The following is a 20,342-nucleotide window of genomic DNA, read 5'->3' as shown; positions in this document are numbered from 1 at the left end:
AAATCCAAACTGCTTCCTCCTCTGGGCATCAGCCTCTCCTGACTGCCTCCTGTGAACTCTCTGCTCCTCCTGCTGGCTCCCCACCTGGGAAGCCGTAGTCCCACCTCCACCCTTTTGCTTAGGCCAGTCTCCCCAGCAGGACTGCCCTCTTCCTCCATATTGACCCCAGCACTGCCCTCCAAGGCCCAGCTGAAGGAGTTCCTCCTCCTCCAGCCTCCCGCGGGATCTTCTGGGGCCTGGCAAGCTGCCCTCAGCAGGACGGGGCCCCTTTTTCACATAGGTCCTGTTTCCTCATCGAGACTAGATGCTGCTTGGAAGCAGAGGCCTCACCTTTCCAGTGCCTCACACTCCTCTGTGAGCAGACTCCTTCCTTCATCCCGGCTCATGTGGCTAGACCAAGGCGGGAAAGGCTGCTGCCCTCAGGGAGATTAAATCCGGTGAATTGTTGTTAGTAACGGTGGTAACCCAGGGAGAGGAAGAATTGCACAGTAAAATGAATCAGTTCACAAAGCTGCCTGCATCTAGCACCAAGTTGGAACACAAAGACACACACCATCAAACGTTGGGTGTTTTTTTGTTTGTTTGTTTTGTTTTTTGGTGCAGTAAAATATAAATAACATAAAATTTACCGTTTTAAAGTATGCAATTCCACAGCATTAATTACATTCACAGTGCTGTGCAGCTGTCACCACTAGGAAGTTATAGAACTTTGGGGATTATTTTTAAAGGAATTTGTATTGACCTTTTTTTAAAAAAAGAAAGACAACAAATGTAATGCAGATCAATCAAAAGAGAAAGTTGAAATGACTGGAGCAATGGTTTTTCATTGGGGTGATTTTGCCTCTCAGGAGACATTTGGCAATGTCTGGAGATGCCTTTGGTTGTTACATCTTGGGGAAAGTGCTACCAGCATCTAGTGCGTAGAGGCCAGGGGTGCTACTGAACAACTCACAATGCACAGGACTGCCTCCCACAACAAAGAATTATCCAGCCCCAAATGCCACAGTGCTGAGTCTGAAAACCTCTGTCCTAGCGCTATCACTCAGATAATCTGTGTTCACATTTTGCTAACATTTCATTTCTTTTTTCTGTGCACACATTTTTTAAGCCAAAAAAATTATCTTACGGAACTGTGCTGATCACTGTCCCTTTTTTTAAACATGTCATAAACACATCTATTTTTTCAAGTTACAAGCATCTCTTCTGCAGCGTTTTAGTGGCTTGCTGCATTTTATCGTAACTTATTTAATGAATCCCCTATTGTTGGACATCTAGGTTATCTCCAGTTTTTCTTACTAAACAGCACTATGGTGAACATCCTGGTGGCTGCATTTATGGACACATCCATGATTATTCCCTTTGAAGAAATTCTCTCCATGGCAGTGTAAAGGTTTTTCAGGAAATAGGTTCTCATTTCAGCCATAGTCGCTGGTGATGTCTTTCTGGTCCCCATCAGAACATCCTCAGAGGACCAGGGGCCGCCTCTCTGAGGCTTTCCACTTTACAGGGAGCCATGCACAGAGGATTGCTGTGGGTGGAAGAGTGTGGCTTGACCCTTAGCAAACTGGCATGATAGATTTCACTATCTTTGGCCACTCGAGTTAATACTTCATAAATTGGAGCCAGTTATTAGCAAATTAATCAGGGTCCAGTGTGTAGCCTTATTAGGAGAGGTATCATTTGTTGGTTTAAGTGAGCTTGATAAAAACTGTTGTTGTGTTAAATGCCTGTAAGACAAGCAGACTGCAGTTCACACCTACTTGAGGGACTGGAAGGTTGTCTTGCCCTGACTGGACAGTAATAACTGTAATTAACTGAGACGGCTCAGCTCAAACAAACATATCACTATGGCTGCATCAGGAGGGTACTACAGCCCCAAATGGAATTGCTAATTGGCTGATCCCTCCTCATGGGCCCTAGTGCAGCTGTGGTGCCTTTATGCTGTGTGACATCAGGAGTCACCCCAGTATCGCTCTGCTCCATAGCCTTTTGGACCAGCCTCAGAGTGGCCCTCAGACAGTCCTGCTGTGGCCCATTCATCCATTCAGAAAACATTGATTGATCACCTGCTAGGCATCTGCTGGGCACTTGGGGAAACCAGTCCTGCCCTCCTGGGGCTTACATTCCAGTAGGGAGAAACAGACAATAAGAAACACATAAATAGGTGGAAGAGAGGTTCAGAAAGTAGAAGTGCTTTGAAATAAATAAAAGAGGATAGTGGAGAGAGAGTGACGGGGTGAGGGTGGGAAGGTAGGGGTAACTGGAAAGGAATCCGAGGAATGACATTTGAGTGGAGGCCTGAATGCACACAGAGTGGATCTGCCTGAAGAGGCTCCAGTCAGCTTGGGAAGCTTTGGGGAGGGGCAGTCTTCCCCCACCCCGCCTGACCCAGAATCCTTATGCAGCAGCAGACTCTCGGCTGGTCCCCTCTCCTGGTTGAAAGCTGAGGTAACCCACACCGCTGGTTGCCATATGTTGATCGAGGTGCTGTTGAATGCAGCCCAGCCCAGATGCCAACCAGGATGCAGGCCCCTTTTGTCATCAGGCAGCTAAGTAACAATTTTTAATTCATAAGATATCTTGCTCAAAGCCCATATCTCATGCTGGCTCCCAGTTTTCATTATACAGTGATACAACTGTATACCAGTCAAAATGATATGGCTCCACTGGACAATGATGGGCCTGCAGGCCAGCCTGTGCCAGGGGCCCAGGGGCTTAGGCCGCCCACATGCAACTGCTTAATGGGCTACACGTGGCAGGGGAGACAGGAAGGGCCAGGGGCCTCTGAATGGGACATGAACTATTTAGCTTCCTGAAAGCTGAGTTTAATTCCTTGCTCTACCTCTCACTGCCTGGATGATCAAGTGCAGGTTATTTTTAACCTCTCTGTGCCTCTGTTTCCTCCTCTGTGAGATGGGGATAGTGTGTCTGTCTCAGGGGTTTTGTGAGACTGAATGAGACATGCATACAAAACACTTTGCACAGTGCCGCGCACAAGGTAAGAACTCAGAACTCAGTCCCTGCTGGCCATTGTGGGAAGTGCCCCTCACAACTGGATGAGAGGGGCCACAGCTGGGACCAGCTTGCTCTGATTCTACTATTCCAAAAACAGGCGTGGCCAGGTGTAGTGGCTCATACCTGTAATCCCAGCACTTTGGGAGGCCAAAGTCAGGATTGCTTGAGCCCAGGGGTTCAAGACCAGCCTGGGCAACATGATGAAATCCTGTCTCTACAAAAAGTACAAAAATTAGCTGAGCGCAGTGGTGTGCACCTGCAGTCCCAGCTACTAGGGAGGCTGACGTGAGAGGATCACTTGGGCTGGAGAGGTTAAGCCTACAGTGAACTGTGATCAAGCCACTACACTCCAGCCTGGGTAACAGAACAAGACTCTGTCTCAAAACAAAAGGAAAGAAAGAAAAGAAAAGAAAAAAAGGAAAAGGCATGGCAGGAAAGAAGAAACCAAAGTGTCCACCTACTACGTGTCAGGCACCGCAATAAGTGCCTTACGTACATGATCTCACCTGATGCTCACACAGCCTGGTGAGGTGGGAGCTGTTATCCACACTTTACAGATGGGGAATTTGGCCCAAAGGAATGAGTGGTTTGCAGCAGGTCTCACAACTGGTAAGTGGTGGAGCTGCTGTTGGAACCTAGGTCTTTTTCACATCCTGCAAGTTCATGCTCAGTAGGCAGTCTTCACCAGAGTGTTGACATAATAGACTCCAGGCACAGGCCATTACTAGAAGAGAGACCATGGGAAGGAATGGAAGCAGATGCCAGTTCTGCTCCCTTCCCCGGGTAAGGTCCCTGATGCTGGACCTGGGCAGGACCAGGTGACCAAGTCAGAGGCCACAGTGGGGATGAGGGCCGCACAGGTCAATCTCATCCAGCCTCCCGTCTCCATTCAGACACTGCCATTTAAAGAGATGGCTGCTTATGCCCAGCTCCTAAGATCCCGAGCTCCTCATAAGCCATGGATTTTTCTTCTCTTCTCTCCCCTGCAGCCCCAATACAGGACTAGGCCCCAAGTATGCCACTGCCTCTTACATACTGGTTGACCCTTTGGAATTGCTGCAGAGGGAGGAAGAGAAACTTCAGGCCATCCATCAAATGTATAATGAGCGCTGTTCTGGGGACTGCCAGACATAGCAGCATGAGACCCGGGCCCTTATCCTCAAGGCCACGCTGGTCTCCAGGGATGAGAATTAAAGAAGCCCCACCACACGGGGCAGCTGCCTCATGAGTTCTGAGCCTGGCACTCAAGGGCTCAGAGGAGCCAGAGGTGGCAGAGCCTCCAGACGCGACATGCGGGTGGGCTTCCTATAGCAGGTGATACTGGACCTTCAGAAAGGGCAGTTCCCAGGCTGAGCAGGAAGCCTTGGGTTTTCTTTTAACTCTGAGTGCAGGAGAGCAGAGGCAGGACGCAGGGGCTGTTAGCCCAGCGGAGCAGACAAAGCAATTGAAAGTCATCAGCCTGTGTTCCCGCACGCACCACCAGCCACTCACTAAACTGCTTTTCACCCAGACCCAGCTCCGCTGTGGGTCAAGATGCTGCCGATGAGATAACAAGGGGACAAGATGTGGGAATGATGAGATTTGGCAGCGGGCAGGAGGGGCGATAATGCAGGTGGAGCAGGGGGTGTGAAGTGGGGTAGCCTTCCAGCCTGGAAGAAGAAAGAGGTAGGGGGATGAGCCTAAGCTCCACCTGCCCCACATGGCTCAAAGAGAGAGAGCTGCCCCCACACACACACACATCGGACCTTCTACCCCCTGCTACAGCCCCTCCCAGTCCACTTCCTTCTCCCTCTCCCTCTCCCACTTCCTTTGACCAGCTGGAAAACAGCAGAAGCCCTTTGCTTGACTCTGCGGCGCCCTCTAGCTGCCATTCAGCCTCTTGCCTTGTTTTTTACACCAAACTCGGCAGCAGCACCTGAGCACCTGCACTCACTGTCCCCACATCCCTGCCCCACCGTCCCTCAGTATCTTAAAGTCTGACTCTGGGGACATCTGAAGACCCAGTCCGTGGCCTTTGCCAGACCTTCCTCTTCCTGAGCTCTCTGCTCTATCTGACCCTGCTGACCGTCAGGGAAGGACTGCCTCCTTCCCTGACTCCGGGCACCCAGCACTAGGCTGGTTTCCCATCTACCTCTCTGGCCATTGCCTCTCTGTCTCCTTCACTGCCTTCTAGATATTCCTGCTTATACTCGTCCAATTATACATCTGCTGTAAAGGCCAGCCTCGCCTGGTGCTCTTTTCCCCAGTGTCTGACAAACGTCGCCAGCCCATTGTGCTGACAGCTCTTGTCTCTAGCCTTACCTTCCCCCACCAGTCCCCATGGTAGGTCACCTCCCCAGCTACCTGGAAGACATCACAACATGGAGAGTCTGCTGCTGTGTAAAACTCTACCATGGAGGAATTTATTTAGAACTTTCCAGAATGTGTAAGGACTCCCTCGTGTGTGTGTGTGTGTGTGTGTGTGTGTGTGTGTGTGTGTGTGTATGTGTGATGGAGTCTCGCTCTGTCACCCAGGCTGGAGTGAACAATGGCATGATCTTGGTTCACTGCAACCTCTGCCGCCCGGGTTAAAACAATTCTCCTGCCTCAGCCTCCCGAGTGCTTGGATTATAGGCACCAGCCACCACAACTGGCTAATTTTTGTATTTGTAGTAGAGATGGGGTTTCACTGTGTTGGCCACACTGTTCTTGAACTCCTGACCTCAAGTAATGCGTCCACCTCGGCCTCCCAATGTGCTGGGATTACAGGTATGAGCCACGGTGCCCAGCCCTAGGACTCCCTCTTGAGGAAGAAGTCACTTTGTTGACACTCCACTCTATGAAGGATGATGATCTCTTATTTACCTCACCCTGTTTCCTTGCCCCATAGCACAGGGCCGGGCACAGAATGTGCACAAATGTGTGGAAAGTGAATGCTTGCAGGTAGAAAAAGAGAAATGTAAATCTAAGTCCAAGCTGGTCACTTGCTGGCCATGTGACCTCAGGCAAGTTATTGAATATCTCTGAGCCTGCTTCCTCACACAAAAGATGGGATATCTTCTTATAAGGTGGTTGCAACGAATAGGTGATGTGATTGTGCAAACAGCTTAGCTCAGTGCCTGGTACATGGTGTTTGATAAGTAGTGGCTACTACTTTTTAATAAATAGGAGAATGAAGGCTGCAATCCCCACCCCCATCCAGCAGCCTTTCACACATGATTCATTCCTCCCAGCCTCTCTCTTGCAAATCTGAAAAGGTCTTGATTCCTGGAGCTCCTAGAGGAGGTGGTTGCCCCCAGGAAAACCAACAGGGCCAGTAATGACCTGCTTTTTTCTTTTGTGATCACTTTGAATCACCAGTTCCCAGAATCCTTACAGTGGTAAAAGTGCAGCCCCCACCCCACCCCCAAAACCCCTCCCCTACCAGATACACCCCCACCCCAGAACTCAGGACAGCACCTGTCGGCCCAGGGGAAGCAGCTGCCCTTCTGTTCAGCAGTGGGGCTGAACAGATGAAAGGCGTCCCTGGTGAGTGCCCCCAGCCCCCCAGGCCCCCATGGGACTTGGATAAAGAATGTCTGGGAGACCAGAAGGCGGACACGGAGGTATCAGTTTCCAGGAGAGCAGAGAAACTTGTATGTGTGGCTGCCAAGCCCACAGCGCCTGTGGAGGGGATGATGTGGAAGTGGGGGAAGAAGGGAGGGCAGTGAGGCAGGGAAGTGGAGTTCCCCTCTGCACCCACCATTCTGAATGAGCGGGGAGCAGAGGCCAGAGCTCTGGGTTCAGGGCCCTGTGGGCCTGAGGGTTTTGTTCTCAGCCTCAGGTCAGGGCAGCCTGTAAACACTAGCCCTCTGTGGCGAGGCTATCCTGGTAAAAGTGTGGGGTTGGCTCAGTGTCACTGCGGGGAAAACAGCTGTAGGCACAAGCTGCTGAGGTGGTGGGGAGAGACCACGGTGGTACCATCTTGGTAAAGCACAGGCAGCCAACATTTGTTTGGAGCTTCCTATGTCCCCAGCACTGTATTAACTTATTTAATCCTTAAAGTGACAGCCTGGGGTGCAGTCTATTATTACCCCCATTTTACAGACCAAGAAACTGAGGCCCACATATAAGTCACTTGATCAAGGTCACACAGCCGTTGAGTAGCAGAACCATGATTTGAACCCATGCAGTCTGTCTCCAGAGGGTGTCATCTTAACCATTTCTGTTTTCCAAATTGCTTCTCTTCAGGGGCCTTAGCTCAGCAAGTACTTACACTTTCAATTGTGTGGTTATATCATGAATGTCTGTCTTCACAGACAATTCATATGAGACTGAAGACATGAAGCTTGCCTGCTTTTCCTTACTGATTCTCCAACACCTTGCACACAGTAGGTGCTCAATATGAACTTGAAGGAATGCGTGAATAAAAAAATCAATGAATCTTTGAATGAGACATGCCCTCAGCCTTTCTAGCTTAGGGTGCAGGGCTCATCTCCTGCCCCTGCTCAAGCCTAGCAGCATCCCAGCGAGCGCCAGCGTTGCTATGGTGACAGTAAGAGCATCTTACCGAGCATCTCACTGAGTCAGTCCTCACTCAGGTGGCCTTGTCGGCTCCCTAGGTATGGCTCTTTCTGGGTGTTGATCTGGGGAGTTAGCCAGTGGTGCTTGGCAGGAAGTGGGAAGGTGTACTCCATGCAAACAGATGTGTGAAAAAGAAGTGTGTGTGTGTGTGTGTGTGTGTGTGTGTGTGTGTGTGTGTGTCTACAGTTTGGTTGAATGTGGACCGTGTGGGGGGTACTTGCCTGCAGGTTTGTTGGAGAAGGTTGCCTAGGTTGGGGCATGGGGTGTCTTATGTCCTGGGGACAGATGCTGGGTTTGGGGTGGACAGTGTGGACATGAATGGGGCGTAGAAGCTGAGTGAAGAAATACAAGTGAGTGTTCCAGGGTTAAAACCCGTATTTTTCAAACCAAAAGCAAAAGCACATCATTCAAGGGGCTTCAGGTTTGTGAATGATTTGTAAGAAAAATCTCACAAAGATAAAAATTGAATCACATTTAGTTAAACATTTGATAGCTTCCTTTATTGAAAAAAGTATATTTATATGAAAATCTGGAATGCTGGGATGCTATCTGTGGGGGCTGGGGAGGGGACCCCTGCCTGTGAGCATGTTGGGGCAGGGGTGGGAGGCCGGAGGCTCTGAGGTCTTGCCTCAGGGCAGCCCTTCAGCTCAGCCTTCGGGGCTCAGAGGATCTCGGCCCCTACAGGGCCCTGCACTGCCTCTGCTTCATCCAACCTCAGCACTGATCACCCTGGACTGTGAGTACCTGGTTGAGCACTGTGGCCCCGATTAAAATGTATCACCATTATATATATACATATTTTTATGTATATATATAACATATAATATATGTTTTTTGAGACAGAGTCTTGCTCTGTCACCCAGGCTGGAGTGCAGTGGCGTGATCTTGGCTCACTGCAACCTTTGCCTCCCAGCTTCAAGCGATTCTCATGCCTCAGCCTCCTGAGTAGCTGGAATTACAGACATGCGCCACCACACCCAGCTAATTTTTGTATTTTTAGTAGAGATGTTGGCCAGGCTGGTCTTGAACTCCTGACCTCAAGTGATCTGCCCGCCTCCACCTCCCAAAGTGCTGGGATTACAGGCATGAGCCACCGCACCCTGCCTGTATGCTCATTAGAGAAGCACAATAACTGTTTGTTGAATGAATGAACAGATGAAAGCACACATATCGTTTCTCTAGCAGCAAAATTCCCAGCTAAAGGAACTCCCTTCTATCACACATTTGTATGCCTCCTTGCAATCCTGTCCCCACAGCTCCCCACTATGCAAACACAGACATACAAAACCCAGCAGGAAGGCACCTAGATCTCTCTATGGCTGGGAAAGGAAGCCTTAGGCAAGGGGATAGCTACAGCAACACCCTCTCCTGGGCTGGCCCCATGTTAGAGATTCTGAAGCCATAGACTTGTAGACTGAGTTCTAAACAGGCCCCACTGTCTGCATCTTCTCCCTGGCCTTGCCAAGCCCATGCAGTGGGCTGGGAGGACAGGTGAGAGCGGCCACTAGCCACCAACCTGGGTAGAAGTAAGCTGCCGTGCTGACTAGCACAGGCAGGTGACTCAGCATGGGTTGACTGAGAATAGCTTTTGTCCCGAAGTCTAAAGTTAGAAGAGGAAATTGCCCCCACCCTTGACTTTTCCCCTAGTTAATCCAAGAGATACTATGAGCCTCTGGTACATGCAGATCCCTTTAGAGATGGGGAAGGGGAAGACCTGGGAGCTACAGCTGCTTCCATGGTGATTTTGGTGTTCACCTGCGGGTGTTGAAGGTTTGGGTATTAATTCTTGGGTATTAATGGAATCAGTGCCCATCCGTCGTCCTCCCCAGTCCTGCTCGTTCTCCAGGAACCATCTCAAACAATAACAACGACAACACTTATTTTGTGCCAGGAATGGTCCCAAAGCAATATATCTATACTTTCACACTTATTTTATCCTCATAACCCTATGAGGCAGATGCCATTATTATCTGTATTTCACGAGTGAGGAAACCAGGGCACAGAGGGGTTAGGTAAGTTGCCCAAGGTCACACAGCCAGTCAGTGTTCCAGGGAATTAATGACATCTCCTCTACGGAGTTTTCCTTCTTTGAGATTTTCCATCTGTAAACAGTCCTCTCCCTGCTGTGAACTCAGAGATTCTGATTCTGGTGAGTACCAGAGATCACTTACTAGGCTGCAAATGCTTTGGCGTCAGAATTCTGGCAACCTGATATCTGCATGCCCAACAACGCCCAGCTCAGGGCCTGCTATAGGAAAGCCTACCCCAGAGACTGGTGGGTGGGTGAATGAATGGAGGGAGTGAGTATGTGAATGAGCCAACAAACAGGTTCATGAAGAGAGAGCCAAATGGAATTGGGATTTTCCCAGGTGAATTCACAGGCTGGTGGCAAGGGCATATGGGCAAGGCAGCAGCCCATGCAGGACTAGCCCAGGTGGGGAACATGCCTGCCACTGTGTGCCCAGCATTGGCCAGGTACCTTAAGGGACAGTCATGAAAGGTCCTCATCTTCAGAGGGCCGGGAAGGGAGATCCAATTAACACCCAAGAAGCAACTGGGGAACAGTTAGTTACAAAACAGTGACTACTGCCTGTGGGGACTAGAAGGGGCCAGTTGAAGAAGTCAGGACTGCCTTTCTGGAGGAGGAGGAGAAGAGGCTGGCACTGAGCTAGGCAGAGGGTGAGGACAAGAGAGAAAGACAGACGCTAAAAGATGAGAAGGCAGGAAAGAGCATAGTGATCTGGAGAAATGCAAGGATGCCAGTGTGAGTTTCTGTGGACAGGAAGCAGAAATTGAAGCTGGCAGAGGGAGAGGGGTGGGCTTACAGAGACATAGGTTTGAGGCAAGTGTGGCTCATAGATAATTTTTGCCAGGACTTTAAATACATATCTTAAATTTTAATAAGTACTTAACATAGTACTTATTTTTAAATTATGTCTTTAATTTACATTTGTTGTAAAAGGAAACTTTACATCACTGTCATAAATTGAAAAAGAATAGAATAGAATAGAATAGAATAGAATAGAATAGAATAGAATAGAACCATAAGAACAAGCACAAGAGAAACAAAACCAGGTTACTGCATCCTGGCTGGTGTCCACTCCCTTTGGAAGGCTCTGAGCCTGAAGCCTGCTCTCTCTTTGTTAAAAAAGAAATCAAGCGAGTCTAGAGAAGTGTTAAAGTGTAGTAGCACCAAACCAAGACTTTCTCCATAGCTGGGTCAGAGAGACTAGAAGGAGACTGGAAAGGCCATGCTGTTCTCCTTCTGGGACCCGCTGCTGTCTGCCGGCTGCTCCATGGACTCCAGGGCTCTTTCTATTACTCTTGAACCAGCATTCATTTCAGTAACTGATGAGTCTTTAATGCCCAGAGAGGAGCCCTGGCCCCAGCTCCATGCACCCCCCCGCCCCCCCGGCCCTGTGCCTGGTCACACCTGAATGCTTCTCTCTCTTGCAGGGAATACCAACAGCATCTTTGCCCTGGACTACATCAGCGGAGCACTGACCTTGAATGGCCTGCTGGACCGGGAGAACCCCCTGTACAGCCACGGCTTCATCCTGACTGTGAAGGTGAGAACTACGTGGGCACCTCCACCCCAGGTAGAGGGGATGCCCCCAGCTCAGATGCCAGCCCCCAGCGGTGTCCAAGGGCTCCTGCCCCTGGTGGTGGCTCCAGAAGCACATCGCTTCCGTGCTCTCACCCTGCACTGCCTCCCAGGGCTGTGCCCAGGGCCCCATTAGGAAGGCACCCAAATTATGAAGTTGTAGGTGTGCTGGGCGTGCCACATCCATTATCAACAACCACATAGGATGGAACTTGTATGCCCTCTCAGTGGGAGGCACACAATAGGTGCTCATCCTGTGGTCCTTCCTTACTGTTGTCCCAGCATTCCAAGTTCTCTGTTGCAGCCACCTAGAATTCTGGAACTTGCCCCGTTTCTGGGGTTCTGTCCCACTTCCATGTGCCACGGCTTCCTGGGTTAAGAAACAGCAATGCAGCAGGGAGGAAAGGAGGTGCTGGGGTCCCCACCCCAGAATGTGAGGCAGAGCTACAGTCCCACACCCCCTGCAGCCGCCTGCCACTCACGGTCCATTTTAATTCAAATCAGGGACTTGCAGAGCCATTCCCTGAGAAACCCATTTAGGGGTATGGATCCTGTCTGAGCCACAGGGGCTCTTCCCAGCCCAGGCCATCAGCCATCGATTGAGAGAAATGGGTGGCCCAAAGACTGAGGCCAGGGGCTCTGGGAAGGAGGCCCTTCCATTGCCATGGGGTGGACAGCGCAGCCCAGCCTGGCCCTTAATTGCTGTCCTTAACCTTGAGAGGCCCTGCTGTTCAGGTGTGGGTTAGCCATGGGAGGGTGTGCTCACACCACCGTCCTTCCCTCCCGTCTGCTCTCCTCCCATGGAGGTGAGGTGGTCATGTCCACCAGAGAGAGCTGCTCCCTGGTCCCAGCACCCCACTGTGGGACTTGAACTCTTTCTGTCTTTATATAAAATGTGGGGGTGTGTTCTCACACTTAGCTGTGAACCTGAATCCCCTGGGAAGCTATTGAAAGGTATCTGTTCCTGTGTCTCTTACCCAGAGAGATTCAGATTCAGAAGGTTGAAGTCAGAACTGGGAATGGGCACTTTTGGGCCCATGGCTCTGGCCCACAGACCGGACACCCAGTTATCTGAATCAGTCCATCTATGCTGACCCTCAGTGCTGAGCCCAGGGTTCAGGCCATAGCAGATGCTCAGTTGTCTTGATTAACCACCAGCACAAACATTCTTGGCCTCAGTTTCACCATCTGCCAAAGAGGATGAAGACTTCCCCCTTGTCCCTCAATGAACCCCCAGATCTGTCTTGTCCTCACCCCATCTCATCCATCTGCTGTCAGTCTTAGTCTCCTACTACCTGAGCTAGAAATCTACTCTGGCTGTGAATCCTTCTACAAGTTACTTAATCTCTCTGAGCCTCAGTTTCCTTATCACTAAAATGGGGATGCTAATGATAAAATCTTCCTCCTGGAGTTGGGGTGAGGATTAGATGGGATCATTCACATTGAAGCACAGTGGCTGGTGCTGAGAAAGTCCTTGGTAAGCAAGAGCTGTTGCTGTGATTAGCTGCCTTCGCCCTGGGGTGACCGGTCTCTGTCCGCAGGGCACGGAGCTGAATGATGACCGCACCCCATCTGACGCTACAGTCACCACGACCTTCAATATCCTGGTTATTGACATCAATGACAACGCCCCGGAGTTCAACAGCTCCGAGTACAGCGTGGCCATCACTGAGCTGGCACAGGTCGGCTTTGCCCTTCCACTCTTCATCCAGGTGGTGGACAAGGATGAGGTGAGTCCCTGGGCACATGGCCCATGCAGACCCACCACCCATCTGGACCCACCACCCATCTGGACCCACCCCCCTGCCTGGGCTGTCCAGGTCCTCAGCTATAAAATAGAAACAAACATTGCAGCACCCCACTCCTGGCAGCTTCTGAGGATAAATGAGGCTGAAAAAAAAAAAATCATTAGTCTCTACTTTTGGATTACCCCCTACACCCTGCAAAAAACATGTGAGCACATGTTTCCATATGTGTGGTTATTATTTAGAAGTTACGTACATGATCATCATACTAATCTAGTAGAGACATTGTAAAGCATGCACAAAAATGCAATTTTAAAAGGTGGAAATAAGGCCAGGTGCAGTGGCTCACGCCTGTAATCCCAGCACTTTGGGAGGCCGGCAGATCACGAGGTCAGAAGTTCGAGACCGGCCTGGCCAACATGGCGAAACCCCGTCTCTACTAAAAATACAAAAATTAGCCGGGCGTGGTGGCAGGCACCTGTAATCCCATCTATGTAAGAGGCTGAGGCAGGAGAATTGCTTGAACCTGGGAGGTGGAGGTTGCAGGAGCTGAGATAGCACCATTGTACTCCAGCCCTGGGAACAAGAGCAAGACTCCATCTCAAAAAAAAAAAAAAAAAGTAGAAATAAACCATATATGTATTTTCACACACCTGATGGATCATCTGCTGCCCTCTCTGGGATGCCTGTACCCATTTTTGCTCCTGTTCAAATAATGACCTTAGCAGAAAGTCTAATTCCTGTTTTTGGTGTAATAATGACCCCAACTTTTCCATGTGAAGAGCGAAAGGACCTAAGTGCTTTGGAGGGGATCCCACGCCATAAGAAGACCCCTGCATCACCGGGGGTCTGCCCTGGCTGGGCCCAGTCTTAAAAGGAAGTAAGGGAGAGCTGCAGAGGAGGAGGGAGGAGGCTCAGGTTGGGGGCAGCCCCCTGCACTGCTCCTGCCACATCACAGGGGCAGGGGTGGGGAGGGGCAGAGCGGCCAGGCCTCTATGAGTTGGGGCCAGGTCTCCATCCCTTCAGGACCCTCTCAGCCTGCCTCCTCCCCTGCCCTCACCCCTCCTTGTGCCCCATCTCCCTGCCTGTCAGCAGCTGCCATGCTAATAGGACTTCTATTTATTACTGCTGCTCCTCCTGGCCCACTCTGCTCAGGAATTCCATTAGGTTTTCCAGCCTGAGGTTCTTCTCTTCAATTACTCTTTGCGTGGGTCTGCTGTGGTGGCCTTGCTCCAGGCTGGTCTTCCTCCACCGCCCTCGGAGGAGCCGTCTCTACTCTGGCTGCTTAGCAAGCAGCCCTCCCTTTTGACCCAGGAGCCCCTCTGCCCACATCTCTTGCCCACTTCCATCAGCTCCTCTCAACCAGACACGGTCCCCCCAAGGACTCAGGGCACGTGGGCAAGTCAGTCCCACCATGCGCATGTGTGTGTGCTCAGGTGTGTGCGCACACGTGTGTGTGTGTGTGTGTACATGTGTGTCTCCACCTCCTGCTAAGACGTTCCATACCTATCTGTCCAAGGTAACTAAAGTATGTATTGATCACCTACTGTTTACAAGGAGCTATATTTAACCTCTTGGGAGCCAAGTGTAACCCATGGTCCTTGTCCCAAGGAGTCAACAGTGTGTTGATACAAATACAGTATGTACATTTTAAAACATATTTTAAAGCCAGGCACAGTGACTCACACCTGTAGTCCCAGCACTTTGGGACGCCGAGGCAGGTGGATCGCTTGAGGCCAGGAGTTCAAGACCAGCCTGGGCAATGTGGTGAAACCCCATCTCTACTAAAAATACAAAAATTAGCCAGGCATGATGGGGTGCTCCTGTAATCCCAGCTACTCAGGAGGCTGAGGCATGAGAATTACTTGAACCTGGGAGGCAGAGGTTGCAATGAGTAGAGATCGTGCCACTGCACTCCATCCTAGGTGACCCTGTCTCAAAAAAAACCCCAAAAAACATATTTTTTAATGTAGCAGTTTTAAAAGGTAGAAAAAACAGGTATTAAAACAAGTTCTAATATGTTCTCACACCCTAATGGATCACTTTGTACTCCCCTTTAGGGCAGGCACCTCCTTTTGGAGATGACTGTATGAATGAGATGCTCAGAAGAAAGTCCCATCTGTGGTTTCAGGAGATCCATAACGCCCAAGAGAAGAGAAATATGGATACCAGCGTGGGGTCCAGGTCCAGTGACCACAGGCAGGGAGGAGTCAGCTGGAGAAGGGGCAGTAGGGGCTGGGAGGATCAGGAGAGGCTCTATGGTGAGAAGGGCCTAGGGCTGTACCCAGGGACACACAGGAAGGTCAGCTGGCCAGAGCAGGCCATAATCCAGGCAAGCAAGGACGTGTGCAGTGGGGAGGTAGGCCAGGACCCCAGCCAAGGAATTGACGCTTGATCTTGGAGGCAACCCAGAAGGAAGGCAGCTTGTATGGGGGCGGCACAAGCTCTGGAGTCAGATAGGGCCTGTGTTTCAGCCTGGCCTTGCCATGTACTAGCTGTGTGACCTCAGGTAAAGTAATGAGCCTCACTTTGTCCATTTGTTTAAAAAAGAATAGAAAAGAAAGAGAATGTATCCATCAGCTTATATTGTAGTAACGAGTTAGCCCCACATATAGGTTGATTTCTCCTGCGGATTAGAGGCCAGCACAGGTGGGCAGGGAAAGCCCACCCATGTAGTCACTGACGGGCACAATCTGCAGGTCCGTCGGTCGTCCCTGCAGCACGGAAAAGGCAGCTGGAGGCCTAAGTACCAGCTCTTCTGTGCTTCATCCCAGAAGTGGCTCTGTGACTTCTACCCAATGACTATTGGCCAGAACTAGTTATGTGCCTCCACCTCGCCACCAGCAGGCCAGGAAGCATGGGGAAGGTGCCAAGTAGTTGTCTCTGCCACAGAGGAGGAGGCATGTACAGGGCGCAGCACAGCACCTGTCTCACAAATGTTAGCCGTTGTCATCATTGAGGAGCTGTAGCTCCTGACCAGGACTGGGTCCAGCAAGCACTGCCAGCTGTAAGGCTGGAACCCCCCAGGCCTGCTCACCCCAACTGGTTGAGGGCAATGTAACCCTGACACCTCCGGTTTTGTCTCAGGCTCCCTTTGCTAGAAGTGCTTTCTGAAACGTCTGCAGGAAAGCTCAGGGGTATCTGGGTCCAACCTGCCTCTAGTGACTGCCCCCCACCCAGGCTCAGCCATTGGCATACCCGCTGCCGTCAGGGCACCCAGTGCCACCAGGGACCATTCCCTGCTCTCCATGGCTGTTTTCCCAAGGGAGCTGGTCGGTGTCTCTGACAGTGCAAACCTGGCCTCCTCTTCTCCAGGGCACATTGAGTTGCAGAGACAGAGCCAATGAGGAGAGGCAGCCCAGGAGCCCAGGCCACCCAACCCTGAGCTCACCTTGGCCATCTTCCAGCCTCCGGGTGGGGTGGTCCCCAAACCATCCCGCATGTGGCACTGGGCCCATTCCTCCATAAGAGGGAGGGATGAGTTGCTTTCGGCCCCAGCCCTGCTCCCATGTGTCTCGAGTCCTTCTCTGGAGGAATCCAGAGCTGGCCGGGTGAATGCTGCAGAGGACCAGTCTCCGGTATAGGGAGGCCCCACCATGACAGAGGATCAGGCCCAGGCACCCCGTGGAGCATGTAACCACATTGTCAACAGGAGCAAAAGAAGAACTGCAAAAGCAGTTGAACATTGCCTGAGTGTCCAGAATCAGAAAAATCAGGGAACCACAAAGAGAAATCAGGCAACTGTTAGAGAAAAGATTTTTAGAAAGGTGTTGTTTCTTGCCGGTCCATTTCTGAGGAAAAAATACATCTGTTGGGATTTGTGTCTGGGTTGAAGGTGACTCTGGATTTGCTTGGTGTGGCAGGAAAATGTGTTCATTGAGCAAATTCTCTGGAGGGAAGGGAGCCGGCGGAGCAGTCACAACCCTCTGTCCCAGGCTCTGTGGAGCCAAGTGACTCTCGCACTGCCCGTGATTAGTGTGAGGATCCCATTAAATCTAACTCCTGGTTGCACTGAATGGTGCACGGGGGCAGGGCATGCCTGGTTTGACTCACCAGTGTAACCCAGGCCCCCATGCTCTGCCTGGAATGTGGGGGGCACTCCAAAAATGAGCATTGGTTGAGTTGATGCACGGTTAAATGCCCAAGTATCAGTGAGATGGCCCAGGGCTTTTCCCAAACCGGGTCTGGCTGAGTTTGTGTAGCAAGGATGACTTCAGAAATCCACTGTGGGGCAGCGGAGGGAGCTGATGCAAAACAGAAAAGGGAAGGAGGAAGCAGTGTAACTTCTCCAGAGGAACTTTGTGGCAGTCGCTCCTAATGAGGACGCTAATCGAATTCACTGTTGCCACCAGATTGAAGATTCTGCTCAGTCCCTCACTGAATCTCAGGCTCTGCCAGACCATTCACAACAACAAAGGTGCTTGAAAGCAGTCCTTTCTGTCTCCCAAGGACTCCATTCACATTGTCAAGTCTCACTGAGTAATTTCTTCTCCTTTGCCTGGCTATAGAAAACCAGGGAAGGAAAGGACAGGGTGGGCTGAAACCAGCAACAACCCATTTGTACCTTGTGACAGTTGACATGCAAATAGCTGGTTGTGATGCAAATCAGAAAAAAAAAAAAAAAAAAATCCGAAAGGCAGAAGCACCAGAAGTCAGCCTTGGTGTGGGGAGCTCATCTCTGAGTTTCAAATTAGAGGTTGTGGCAGCCTCATTCCCCTGCACACAGCGGCTGGGCGTTTTCTCATGTCTTCCTCGGTGTTCTGGGGAGCCACGGTGAATCGGCAACCCACTCACCCACCTGGAGTCCTACAATGTATATCCTTAAACCCCTGTGCCGCCCTTGCCCCCAACATATTCTTTGTATTTTCTCTACTTGGGTCAACTTTTCCTCTCCTGGCCTTGCCTGCAGCCCTCCCCAGCCTCACCTCATTAACGTGCCTGGAAGCTGAGTCAGCCACTGGCAGTCCTGTTTTCCCTTCTGCACGGGGACAGTTTGTTGCGCGGGTTGGAATTTTCTGTTCAGCTGTTCTAAAAAACATTCCTCCACGTAGGCGCCAGTGGATTACCTCTGTGTGGTATCCCCCACCGCGAAGGGTCAGACTAGCAGAAGGGGGCAGGGGACGAGGCAGGGTGGCTCAGAGACCATCTACACCTCTGGTTGCCTTACAAATCTCAGCAAGGGGTATTGTTCTTAAACAGTTGTTTCATTATACACGACCCCTCCCTGCTGACCCAGATAGCTAAAAACTGACAGTTCTTCTCATCCACTGTCAGGAGAAATACCATTTGCCGACGTCCTGCCTTCCTTCTCCAGAGCTGGGAGCGTTTGATTCGCTTTCCTCTGCCTCACTCCTAACCTGCAGCTTCTCAGAACACATTTGCTGCTGTCCTTGAGAATATATTGTGCAGAGGAGAGGGACTGGGGTAGGGATTGGAACACCACTCTCTTCCCCACCCCAGAGAGGCCTCGGCTGCCAGATTCTGCCTGCTTCTGGGAATTGGAAAATTTCAGAAAGGGCTTCGGGCCTCATTAATTTGCCGAACCCCTGACCTTCCTGAGGGACTATGCTGAAACTTATGCAGGTGGGGGGTTAGTTATTGATTCAAGCAACAAGTGTTATGTGCACCAACTATGTGCCTGCTACTGTGCTAGATCCTGGGGGGATCGAGCTGAAGACGTAGCCCCTGCCCTCCCAAAGTGTATATTTCTTTTCAGTGGGGAGATGGAATTGCAGTAGAAATGGATGTTCAGAACTCTATAAACAGGGTGAGTGAGTGATGGGATGGGGTAGGGCGATTTCTGACTCTGGTCCCAGAAGGCCTTCAGAAAGGTGCTGTTGGAGCTGAGGTTAAGTGGCATGGAGGGTGCAGCCATGCAGAGCTGTGGAGGCAGAACATTCTGGCAGCAGACGTTCCCCTACAAGGGCAGAGATCCCCAAAAGGTAAATGGCCTGGCATTTTCAAGGAACAGGAAAGAGGCTCTTGTGGATGTCCAGGACAGAGCTCAAGAGGATGGGGGTGTCAGGAGGCCAGGCTGCAGCCTCATCAGGGTCAGGCAGGGCCTTGTCAGGCACAGGAAGGCATTTTTCTGTTACTGGGAGCCCTGGGAAGCCAGGGAGCTCATGTGGTCTGAGTCGCCTTTCTCAAGGAGCCCTCTGATGGCTGTGTTGAAATGTGCAGGGTGGAAGCAGTGAAATGGAGTGAAGTCTCCTACACGGGAGACGCTCCCCACTCCCGTGACCATGCATTCCAGTGTCTGACGGTTTAGCAGTTTAACCATTTTCCTCTTAAGGTGTTTGCAGAAAGAGAACCCCCAGTTCCCTGATCATAGAACCCTAAAGGTCCAATAGGAACTGCTCTTTGGAACTCTTCCCAGGATGCTGAGTTGGCCCCTTCAGCCTTTGTGACTGAGACTCTGTGATTTCAAATCGGCCCAGGATTCTGAACTCTGACCTCAGCCTTCCACTACCAGACCTACCCCGGCTGCCGTGAGAAGGTGGCAAAGAGAGCGCCCAGGCCAGGTTCTCAGCGAGTTCTTATTCCGCACTCAGGTGCGATTCCAGGCAAGCCTCGTCTCCACACCGTGCCTCAGTGTCTGCCTCTGGAAAACCATGAGTTGGGCCAGTCAGTCTTTAAGTTTCTACAAATCCTAACGTTCTCTTCATTCAAGAGGACGTGGGTGGGAAGGGGAAAGTGCCGCCCGGGGCTTCCCCCTGCCCACCGACCCTGCCGCTGGCCCATCCTCCTCTCCCTGAGCTGGCTCCACGGACTTGGCTCCGGCAAACCCAGCTCCCACTTCAAGCAGAGGCACTTGGGCGCCTCTCTGGGCCTCCTCTCTGTCCCCAACCCCAGCCTGCCACGTATTTGTGTATTTGATACCCCCTGCAGCATCCCTTTTCAGGGAAGGACGAGAGAGGCAGTTGGAGTGGTTAGAAATAAAATGAACCAGCCAGACAGCCTGGGTGCCACTCGGCTTTCCTACTTTTGATCTGTGTGACCTTAGGGGCTTATTTATCCTCTGATGCCATTTTCTTATCTGTGAAGTAGAGACAATAGCCGCTGTACCTCACAGAGTGGCTATCAGGATTAAATGGGTTCATATCTGTATTTAGAACAGTGCCTAACCCATTAAAAAGTACTCTTGAAGTGGGGTATGGTGGCACACACCTGTAGTCCCAGCTACTTGGGAGGCTGAGGCAGGAGGATTGCTTCAGCCCAGGAGGTTGAGGCTGTAATGAGCTATGATTGCACCACTGCACTCCAGCCTGGGTGACAGAGAGAGAACCTGTCTCTAAAAGAAAAGAAAAAGCATACTTTAGACATTAGCTATAATAATAATAGTAAGTATTATTATCCCCTGTCCTTTCCATAGAGGAAGAAGTCAAGGCTCAGAGGACTTAAGCGGCTTGCCCAAGGTCACACAGCTAACTGGTCTC

General features: G+C 51.0%; 1 protein-coding gene across 1 annotated transcript in view; it reads left to right on the top strand.

Moving 5' to 3' along the window:
* Positions 1-20,342, top strand: part of CDH23 (cadherin related 23) — a 427,857-nt gene that overhangs the window by 216,020 nt on the left and 191,495 nt on the right. The window contains exons 10-11 of the mRNA XM_030941290.1: positions 11,014-11,126; positions 12,703-12,891. Of these exons, the coding sequence (XP_030797150.1) occupies positions 11,014-11,126; positions 12,703-12,891 (302 nt within the window). The remainder of the gene's footprint in view (positions 1-11,013; positions 11,127-12,702; positions 12,892-20,342) is intronic.

The sequence above is a fragment of the Rhinopithecus roxellana genome, chromosome 11 (genome assembly GCF_007565055.1).
Source record: "Rhinopithecus roxellana isolate Shanxi Qingling chromosome 11, ASM756505v1, whole genome shotgun sequence".
NCBI lineage: Eukaryota > Metazoa > Chordata > Mammalia > Primates > Cercopithecidae > Rhinopithecus > Rhinopithecus roxellana.
The sequence above is the reverse complement of the archived record's forward strand: the minus strand, read 5'-3'. Positions and strand labels throughout refer to the sequence as shown.